General features: G+C 40.9%; 1 protein-coding gene across 1 annotated transcript; it reads right to left on the reverse strand.

Annotated features, from left to right (window-relative positions):
• Nucleotides 1-134: 134 nt before the first annotated feature.
• On the reverse strand, nt 135-9695 carry LOC125022532 (ankyrin repeat domain-containing protein 1-like). Its single transcript, XM_047609243.1, has 10 exons — nt 9601-9695; nt 9339-9396; nt 8525-8620; nt 5118-5249; nt 4902-5009; nt 4543-4641; nt 4373-4471; nt 4099-4197; nt 1480-1578; nt 135-751 (listed from the first exon to the last, which is right to left on the reverse strand). The coding sequence occupies exons 1-10, from the start codon at nt 9675-9677 to the stop codon at nt 668-670; spliced, it is 951 nt and encodes a 316-aa protein (XP_047465199.1). The 5' UTR covers nt 9678-9695; the 3' UTR covers nt 135-667.
• Nucleotides 9696-10973: the final 1278 nt, after the last annotated feature.

Raw genomic sequence — 10973 nt, forward strand, 5'->3', positions numbered from 1 at the left:
TCGTTGTGGGTTTTGTTTCATTTCCTTCTAAACAGGACCAAGACCAAGACATTTTTATAAAAAAATTAACTTTTGATCATTTTGTGGAGAATATGAAAGAAAGAGATAACTAACCAAATGTAAAACAGCAGAAATGAGGAGGAGGCACAACTTTTAATGTTTAATGTTTTAAACACATTTCTAATACAACAAAGTGAAGAATAAAAGAAAAAGAAAGCAGGAAGTCAGCCAGAGGAATCCAGAAAATAATCAACAGTTAGAGAACAGACGGGTTTAGGTGAGCTTTAAATTACCTGGCCAAGAATTTAACTGAGTGTCACTGCAGGAGCAGTATTATTAACGTGTTTATACCTTTATTTTATTTAGACTATTAGTTAATAATTAACAAGTATCAGTTGGTATCTCTTGTCTAGTCCTGCTAGTAGTAGTAGTATCTCTACCTGGTGACTAGTAGTATCTGATTATGTTACTGTGTGATACCAGCAGTAATAGTACTTTATGTTTACATGGTGAATAGTAGTAGCAGTAGTAGCATCTCTGCCTTTCTAGTAGTATGGGGACCACTAGTTACAGTTGTTGTAGTAAAGGGAGCAGTATTTGTACATGTAGGTAGCTGAAGATCATGGGTATTGTAGTGTGGATGAGTAGATACTTGGACATTTAAACATCACTTAGTGTTGTTTTGCTCGGTGAGGAGAGTCTTTGTGTCGTTCTGCCAGTCCTTCACCTCGTCCAGAGGACATTGTCCACTCTGAGGACAAAGACGTATCACATGATCAGTCTATGGACATGTCAGATGTCTTTAATGTAAAAAATTAAGTCACTATGGCATCAAGTCAATGAAACTGGTTTGTTCTGGTCAGTAGATGGTTCGCTGATGTCGTTAACACCAACACAGATGAAATGCATTAACAACTGTGTGTGTGTGTGTTTGTGTGTGTTATCTGGTTGCTGGTGTATGTGTTTGTGTGTGTTATCTGGTTGCTGGTGTGTGTGTTACCTGGTTGCTGGTGTGTGTGTGTTTGTGTGTGTTACCTGGTTGCTGGTGTGTGTGTGTTTGTGTGTGTTACCTGGTTGCTGGTGTGTGTGTTACCTGGTTGCTGGTGTGTGTGTTTGTGTGTTTGTGTGTGTTACCTGGTTGCTGGTGTGTGTGTTATCTGGTTGCTGGTGTGTGTGTTAACTGGTTGCTGGTGTGTGTGTTCGGTGGTGTGTGTTTGTGTGTGTTATCTGGTTGCTGGTGTGTGTGTCACCTGGTTGCTGGTGTGTGTGTTTGTGTGCTTGTGTGTGTTACCTGGTTGCTGGTGTGTGTGTTTGTGTGTGTTATCTGGTTGCTGGTGTGTGTGTTTGTGTGTGTTATCTGGTTGCTGGTGTGTGTGTTTGTGTGTGTTATCTGGTTGCTGGTGTGTGTGTTTGTGTGTGTTATCTGGTTGCTGGTGTGTGTGTTTGTGTGTGTTATCTGGTTGCTGGTGTGTGTGTTACCTGGTTGCTGGTGTGTGTGTCAGCGCCGTGCAGCAGCAGCAGTTGAATCATTTTAAACCTGTTGAGACGAACGGCGTCGTGCAGCGGAGTGTCTCCTTCCTGAACACATCACACATCACACGTCACACAGAGGACGGCAACAAAAGACTGACGACAACTACAACTAGATTCAGATTCACTTTCTCAGGTAAATGGTAAATGGTCTTGCTTTTACAAAGCACTTCTCTACCTATTGGTTTTCAAAGCGCTTTTACAGTCACAGACACATGCACCCATTCACTCACGCATTCACATTCACATTCACACACCAGCGCCAGTTGCACTGGGAGCAACTGGGGTTTCAGTGTCTTGCTGAAGGACACCTCGTCATATGGCACATTCTGGGGCTCAAAATGTTAATCCTTCGGTTCGTGGACAAGGGGCAATTAGTCTGAACAGGTTGCATACTATTACAAAATACACATATGATAGGAACAGATATATAGAATTAGAGATGAACAGCAGAGGGTATAAAATATTTTAACAGGGCAACAGGCAAGCACATGATCAGGAGAAGACAAAATGTTGGTTGCTTTCCTAAGCATTTGTTGGTCAAGTCCCTAAAATTCACTCCTGTGATCTTGGAACATGTTTTTATAATGTTATGCAAGCTTTTTTTATTATTATTATCTCTCAGTGTAAGGCTGGAGAACCAACAGATGAGTGTAAAACACAGGAGACTTTCAATAAAGGAAAGAGGATAATAGGACTAACTGAGAAAAAAAATCAGTTTGTGGAGAAGAAGAATTCTCTGTTGCCCCTGCTTCACAATATCTGCAGTATTTACATCCAATTTGAGGTTCTCGTCAAAAAAGGTGCCTAGATATTATGTTATATATTATATAATACATGAAGCAACCTTTTCTACCAGTTTACCTTGGAAGATGCTGTCTGCAGCTGTGTTTTGTTGCATCTCAAGTCAATTATGAGCTCCTTAAGTTTGGACACATTAAGTAACTATTGTCACACCCTGAGACAAAAAGAACAAGAGCGTCTCCATGTAGTGATCAGCCTGGGGAAGACACATAACTATACTATAATACGATGACTACAACCACACCTACAGACGATAAACACAGACTGACACACCCATCTACAGACTGACTACAACTACGATGACCACAACCACATCTACAGATGACTACACCTACAACTGACTATAACACACCTACAGACTGACAGCAACCACACCTACAGACTGACAGCAACCACACCTATAGACTGACTATAACTACAGACTAACTATAACTACAGACTGACCACAACCACACCTACAGACTGACTACACCTACAGACTGACTACAACCACACCTACAGACTGACTACAACTACAGACTGACTATAACTACAACTACAGACTGACCACGACCACATCTACAGACTACAAACACACCTACAGACTGACTACAACCACACCTACAGACTGACTATAACTACAGACTAACTATAACTACAGACTGACCACAACCACACCTACAGACTGACTACACCTACAGACTGACTATAACCACACCTACAGACTGACAGCAACCACACCTACAGACTGACAGCAACCACACCTATAGACTGACTATAACTACAGACTAACTATAACTACAGACTGACCACAACCACACCTACAGACTGACTACACCTACAGACTGACTATAACCACACCTACAGACTGACAGCAACCACACCTACAGACTGACTACAACTACAGACTGACTATAACCACACCTACAGACTGACTACAACTACAGACTGACTATAACCACACCTAAAGACAGACTATAACTACAGACTGACTATAACTACAGACTGACTACAACTACAACTACAGACTGACCACAACCACACCTACAGACTGACAACAACTACAGACTGACTATAACTACAACTACAGACTGACTATAACCACACCTACAGACTGACAACAACCACACCTACAGACTGACTACAACTACAGACTGACTATAACCACACCTACAGACTGACCACAACCACACCTACAGACTGACTACACCTACAGACTGACTACAACCACAACTACAGACTGACTACACCTACAGACTGACTACAACCACAACTACAGACTAACTATAACTACAGACTGACCACAACCACACCTACAGACTGACTACACCTACAGACTGACTACAACCACAACTACAGACTGACTACACCTACAGACTGACTACAACCACAACTACAGACTAACTATAACTACAGACTGACCACAACCACACCTACAGACTGACTACACCTACAGACTATAACCACACCTACAGACTGACAACAACCACACCTACAGACTGACTACAACTACAGACTGACTATAACCACACCTACAGACTGACTATAACTACAGACTGACTACAACTACAACTACAGACTGACCACAACCACACCTACAGACTGACTACAACTACAGACTGACTATAACCACACCTACAGACTGACTACAACTACAGACTGACTACAACTACAACTACAGACTGACCACAACTACACCTACAGACTGACTACAACCACAACTACAGACTGACTACACCTACAGACTGAGGAGATATGTTGAAGTTGTAACAAGTCGTGTCTCACCTTGTCTTGGGTGTTCAGCTCTGCTCCACAGTCAATCAGGTATTCAACACAGTCCAGGTGTCCAGTCCTCACAGAGACATGAAGAGGGGTACTGTCCAGCTGATGTCAACATGAGACATGTTTACATAACAGGAGACAAGATGGGAGACAAGACAGGAGAAACATATGGAGACATGACAGGAGACATGTCAAGAGACAGGACAGGAAAAACATATGGAGACATAACAGGAGACATGTCAAGTGACACAACAGTCATTTCCTCATGTGTTATTACCTTGTCTGTTGCAGTGAAATCAGCTCCGTGGCTCAACAGCAGTTTGAGGACAGACAGGTGTCCTCCACGACAGGCAGAGTGGACACATGTGGAGCCCAGCTGGACAGAACAGTACCATTAACACCAACACTAAGACCGGTCTACTGAGGGACAGACACGGTGAGGTATACCTTGTCTCGACGGTGGACGTCAGCTCCAGCCTCCAGCAATTTGCTGATGACCTCTGTGTTTCCCTTCAAGCTGGATCTGTGGAGACCTGTTCGCTCAAACTGAACCAGACACACCTGATTTCAGACCATTTAAGAACTAAGGAAAGTTCCTCATGTGTTTAACAGTCATTACCATAAATCTATGAATCTATTCTGATCCTAAAGATAAAGTTTGCTGGACTTCCTACTGACCTGAAGGATTCTCCTCAAAACTCAAACATGTTGTGTTAACAGTCACTATTTAATTTCATCTTCAGACTTGTAGCTGTTGTCTACTGTGTGTGTTCTTGTAGTGCACGTCTTACTGCATCTTGACTCACTGTGTCACAGGCATTGATGTCTCCACCTGTTGACAGGTATCTGTCAGTCACCAGCAGCTGGTTCTGGTCGCAGGCTTGAAAGAAGTCGTCTTCGTCCACATAAAAGGGCTGAGAGACAAATAAACTCCTGCTCTTTAACGTCATGAATGAACAGAAGTTAAAACTCCTCTAGTTGTGTCTCAGTCTTGTTACTGGACAGACACCAGACAGTCTCACCACTCTCTGGACAGCAGGGGGCTCTGCAGGCTTCTTGAGAGCAGCTTTCTGTTGCTTCTTGGTCTTCCTGAGTAGCAGGAGGTTCTGCAGGTCAGCTGGAGTCTCTAGAAGGGGACGTCCTGATTTGTCCGTCTGGACCAAGACAGAAAGACAGAGGAGACGGAACCAACTTCACTCTGTTACTAGCGCCACTGCAATGATAATAGAATAATATAACATGTTTTTGGGGGATGAGCAGGACCAACTACAGCTCAGTGGAGTTGGTGGTCTATCTTATGAGGACTAAGGCATCCATGGGGTCTCTGTGCCCATTCATGTGGACATTGTAGAAGATTAAAAATACATTGGAATACACATGAACAATAAGATAGACTGGACTAAGAAACCAAACTGAAGCAGTCTACAGGGCCAAAGTCGCCTGTATTTCCTGAAAACGTCCTTTAACATCTGCAGGACAATGCTGAGGACGCATGAGTCTGATGCTGAGGACGTTCTATCAGGTTGTTCTATGAAGGTTGAAAGTGAAAAGATGAAAAGATCAAAGATCAAGGAACTCATCCTTGGGGCTGGTGGTGTTGTGACTCTGTGGATACTGTCTAAGCTACATCCACCTCACAATGGAAAAAATCTAAATCTTACCAAGTTTATTTGTCTCTTTCAAAATATCTCATTACACTTATTATAAGACACAACTGCCTAACAAGAACCATTTCAGCAAGATATTGGGACTTGTTTTAAGACAATACATCTTGAATATCTTGTTAAGTGAAAAAGTCTTGAAAACATCTTGTTTTGAGTCATATGTCATATGAAACGGGCTTTTTTGACATTTGAAGAGGTTTTTAACCTGCTGCGTTATTTGCAAAAGATAAACCATCTTGTTTCAAGAATTAGACTTACTTGATTTAAGAAAATATATCTTGTTTGTAGGAAAGCCTTAAGTTTCAAAGGATTTTGATGAAAACTCTCTGGAGCCTCTGCTGTTTGACTCATGGTGATCACAAGACTAGGGATTCCCACAATGTTGAAGTATTCCTTCAATCAAAATAAAACTCCAACAAAATGGAATAAAATACAATAATACACAAACCCAGGATTTTTTAATATTCAGTTATAGTTACAAAGTTACAAAATAATTTCTGCCATAAATCCCTGTTTTGGGATAGCAGTAGCAAATAGTAGCAGTCTATGGTTCAGCAGTGGTTTTACCTACTGCGCAGTCCTCATTAAAGATTAAATGAGAGATGACACTGCATGGCTATTTCCATCTCTGAAAAACACTGTGTTTTATTCAGAATCTAAGTGAACATAATACATTCACTTGTTTTCTTAAGAAGTGAGAAGTCTCATTTTTCCATCGTACTGGTTGAAAGTTGGACATGCGGAGTAGCGAACACAAAGAAGAAGAACAGCAGTACGGCTCTCTGGAGGGAACGTTACAGGTACGTAATAAAGCTGCCTCGTCCGAGACCTTTTGAATTCGTATTTCATTGCAGGTTAAGTTGTATCGTATGTCTCGTGTTTTTTAGTCACATACGTTTTAAATATTATCCATGTTTGAATGTGTATTTGTTGTGTACACTGTTGCAGCCGAGCACGAGCTAACGCTACTTGAGCTAACTTGCTAGCAATGAAACTGGTTTTTATTATAAATTGGATAAACTGAGCATGACACTGGTTACTTGTTTTATTTAAATCCAATTACTGGGGTGAATCTACTCAATTCTATACTAAGACATTAACCTTCTGAGTAGCCACAACGTAAATGTAAATTATTTAGAATTCATGAGTTTCTCCAAAATTGTAGATTGCTATATACACTATGTATATTCTGTATAATTTCTTTATCTGTTGTTAATGCACTAACTAGTCTGGGCTAGTCAGCTGTTTCATACAGTTTGTTCTATGGCAGTTTTTCCCAGACCCAGAGAACTTCTTGCGACGAACAGCAAAGGGAGCTCAGATAACACTGTGAGCCAAAACATGACTGGTGCTCCAGTTAGAGGGCTGCATTGGGAACTCAAATCTTGCGGGAGCGGACGGTATGAACCTTGCAACAGGCGGGAGCGGGCGGCTAAAAAAACAAAACAAAAACACTGCGGAATCGGGGGGTCAACAAATAATGTCGAAAGGAAGCTCAAAGACGGTATTTACAGCACTAAGACAAAGCAAATCTGACATTTGGAGAAACTTCGTAATTGTCTATGACAAAGATGGAAACCAACTGGACTTTGTTAGCTGTAACAAATGTCCAAAAATACTAGTCTACAACGGACACAAATCTGGCACCTCTGGGATGAGGCGACACACCTGCTCTGTTCTCCAGGAAAACGAAACAAACAACCCCATGAATCTCTTTATTAATAGCCCAGAAAATGATGTGTTTTCTCCTGTGGGATGGGAGAAGAAACAAAATCAATGCATTTCTATTATTGTGTGGGCATAAATACTCAAAGTTTTGCGGGTGCGGGAGTGTAACACACACGTTGCGGGTGCGGGCGGTAATGGTCATAAATTCAGCCGGAGCTGAATTTCAGATGAAGAAAACAGTCTCTCGCAGGCCTCTAGCTCCAGTCAAACACTTCATGCTGTGAACCCTCAGTGTAACTGACTAACTGCACTGGACTGTAGGAAACTGTTGACTCCTGCATTTCAGAGCTGAAAAGGCATGTTCTTTCTTATGCTATTGTATTTCTTTATCACTATTGTAGAGCTTACAGTAAGTTAAATGCACTTGAATTGAGATTAATTATCATGATTAATATTATGATACAAGAAGTAAAAAATATGAGTATTTCCAGCTAACTTCAAGACATATTTTATCCTAAAATGCTTAAATAATCACTTTCTAATCTTATTTCAAGATGGTGGTGGTCTAAAATCTAGGACAATGTCGCTATTTTAGAACTTAATGAGTTAAATACACTTGAAGTAAGGGGGATGCCATGAACAGTGAAAAAACAAAAAGCTACTTTTGAGCATTACAAGCCACTTTCTAATACTAGTAAAATATAGCTCCAAATAAGTTTTCCTGGCTAATTTCAAGACCACTTCTATCTCAAAAGATTTCAAGAAATCTTGACAAGCTGATTTTTTACTAGTTGCGTTGGCACAAGAAATCTTTCTTTCCTGCAGCCATCAGACTTTGCAATTCATCTCTAAATGCAAAGTAAATACAGTCCATATCTGTGTAGAAGTTTCACTTATTTTGTCTCGTCTTTGTCGTATTCTTCCTTCTTTTTATACCTAATTCTGTTTTTATTCTGTGGTTTATGCGAGTAACTGTGATGACCCCAATTTACACTCAGGGATTAATAAAGTATTTCTGCTTCTGACATCATGATAGATGTTGCATTCATGTCAACACCTCCAGGACTTAAACTAAAGGACACTTCTTGTCCTCTGACCTTGAGACTGACTGGATGTTCAGAGAGAGTGTTTCTGTCCTGAGTGTCCTGTTTCTCCTGAGAGACAGACATCTCATAGTCCTCGTCCTCCACCTGCTGAAGACAGAGAAACACCTCTTGAGTCATTTTTACTACAACTACTTTTATCATCAACCGTCCTCAGTTCAGGCCTGAGAGATACCTTGTCCCCAATAACAGGACAAAAATAACAATAGGACCCACCTCTTGACACCTGACTCCGCCCCCTCCTTATAAAACTCTATTGGTAGCCTCAGTTTATGGCTTTGTGAATTGGATCACTTTCCAGTGGAGCAAGGTCAGAGGTCAGTGGTGTCATGTGATCACTGGCAGTAAACAGTAAACACACACAGATGCTGCTTGTACACATAGACATATAGACATGGTAACATGTAGCTGATTCTGCTCCAGTAGAATAATATCTGACCTCCACTTAAACATTCACAGAAACATGAATCCACTGTGAATGAATCAGTTCAGCTGTTGCCATGACAGCGACAGGTGAGCCTGGTTATTATCCATGGTCACAGGTCAGAGGTCAGAGGTCAGGGTGAAGTTGAAGTTAAAATAAAAGTTGATATTTAAAGAACACTCCATTCATTAGTGAACAACATGTATGTTTACCTTGATCCAGCCAATGAACATGAACAACCACAGGTCCAGTTTATTAGGAACACCTGGTCACATCTGAGATTCATCCTCTAGATGGACTCTGCTGGATGTTCCCAATAAAAAGGACACCAAGTGGCCCCGTGTTTTGAACACACGGAGTAGAAATATTCTGAACCTGTCTTACCATCATCATCATCTTCTCCTCCTCCTCCTCTTCATCGACCCAACTGATCAGCTCAGACCTGACATAAGAAAAGAAAGGTTCCGGGATCAGTTCTACTACAGGTATTCTTAAATCCAAATATAACATGCAAGCAGACGTTAACCTTCTCATCTGAGAAGTTTCTAAAGTACCAATGATGAAGCTGATAAAGTTGAGTGTCTCTTGGATTAGAGTCTAGTTTCCTTTCAGGCCCTGTTCAGAGACGACCAAATATGAGTCTTACCTCTGTAGCTCCATGTCGTCTCTACTCGTTTCCTTCTGTAGTTGACAGGAGACGATGGGACGCTTCCTCTCCGTCATCGTCTTAATATAGGTAGAACACACACACACACACATACACACTCATTTGCAAAGTGCCCTCTGACCTCACTAGTTGAACATCAGTGGAACTGAACTAGTTCCTCTTCTTTCAATCTGATTAGATCATTTTAAATAATCACAGGAAGAGCCCCAGCCAGAAACATTCACAAACTTATTATCATTATTAGTTTACTGAATTGGGTGAATGCACATTAAACAACGCTGATGCATTAGTCACCAGTGTAAATGCGCTGGACTTAGCACAAATGCAATATTTAGCTGTAGTCCCAAGGCAGCTACATAACACAGACAGAGAAGACTATAAAACAACAATCATACAGCAGACAATTACAGGACCAGACACAGACAGACAATGTCAAAGCAATCCAAAAAGGACACAGACAGACAGTAGTATGTATCAGATTAAGAAAACTATTAAGGCTATGTGAGCCATATCTGATAGAGTTTGGGATGTGTGGTAGTGACTTGTTCCAGGAATGTGTTCCTCTCACAGATAAGACCATTTGGGAGAAATTAGTTCCACACCTAGGTACATTACAGTCACCTCTACTTAGAGCTCTCGTTCTTCAACCTTCAATGTTTTTTCTCTGGATGAATTCATTCTGTGGTGAGGGGACAAGAGCATTTAAAACTTTGAAGATGAGACAGACATCCATAAAGATTTGATAGCTGTCTAGATCAAGAATATTATACTTTTTTAGGACATTACAATAATGAAAGTGAAGGGGTTTCCTGTCTAAATTTTTAACTGCCTTCTTGAAGAGAGGCTTCATAGGTTTTACTGTATTTTCTTTTGCGTGTGTCCTGGTTGTAAAACAGTACTTTATGTGCGAAAATATCATGGCATGCGTACAGATTTGAGCTGGACGTAAGAAATGGTCTTATATAATAGATGTTTGATAGATTGAATATAATGGTGTTTGTTCAATAGCCATAAATACTTTGATAATCTTCAGGAGCAATGGCTTCTCAAATGTGAAAAAATTAAAAATTGTCTGATGATGTTCTATTAGACATACATGGATCTTCTCTGACCTATGCTCTTGGTATATGTGGTCTCTACTCTCAGCCTCCGTTGTTCTGATGACTACCTCCTGAGAAGGATCCATCCCCACCTGTAGACCAGCCTGGACCTCCATCAGGTACACCAGGTAGACCAGTAGATCATGTTGACGTTGACCTTTCGCCCTGTAAATCTGGAGTTTCACATGGACTGAAAAGCCCCATTAACACTTTAGAGAAAATATTTATGTGGTTTCCTAAGTTGTTGATGTT

This window comes from Mugil cephalus, chromosome 16, assembly GCF_022458985.1.
Source record: "Mugil cephalus isolate CIBA_MC_2020 chromosome 16, CIBA_Mcephalus_1.1, whole genome shotgun sequence".
Classification (NCBI taxonomy): domain Eukaryota; kingdom Metazoa; phylum Chordata; class Actinopteri; order Mugiliformes; family Mugilidae; genus Mugil; species Mugil cephalus.

What these genes read in the sequence shown, in the direction of transcription:
- LOC125022532 (XM_047609243.1), bottom strand. Translation starts at nt 9,677, where the DNA reads ATGACGGAGAGGAAGCGTCCCATCGTCTCCTGTCAACTACAGAAGGAA. An exon ending in GACGACATGGAGCTACAGAG is followed by an intron (nt 9,397 to 9,600) that starts GTAAGACTCATA and finishes TTCTTATGTCAG; the next exon opens with GTCTGAGCTGATCAGTTGGG. An exon ending in ACACACACACCAGCAACCAG is followed by an intron (nt 752 to 1,479) that starts GTAACACACACA and finishes CTTTGTCCTCAG; the next exon opens with AGTGGACAATGTCCTCTGGA.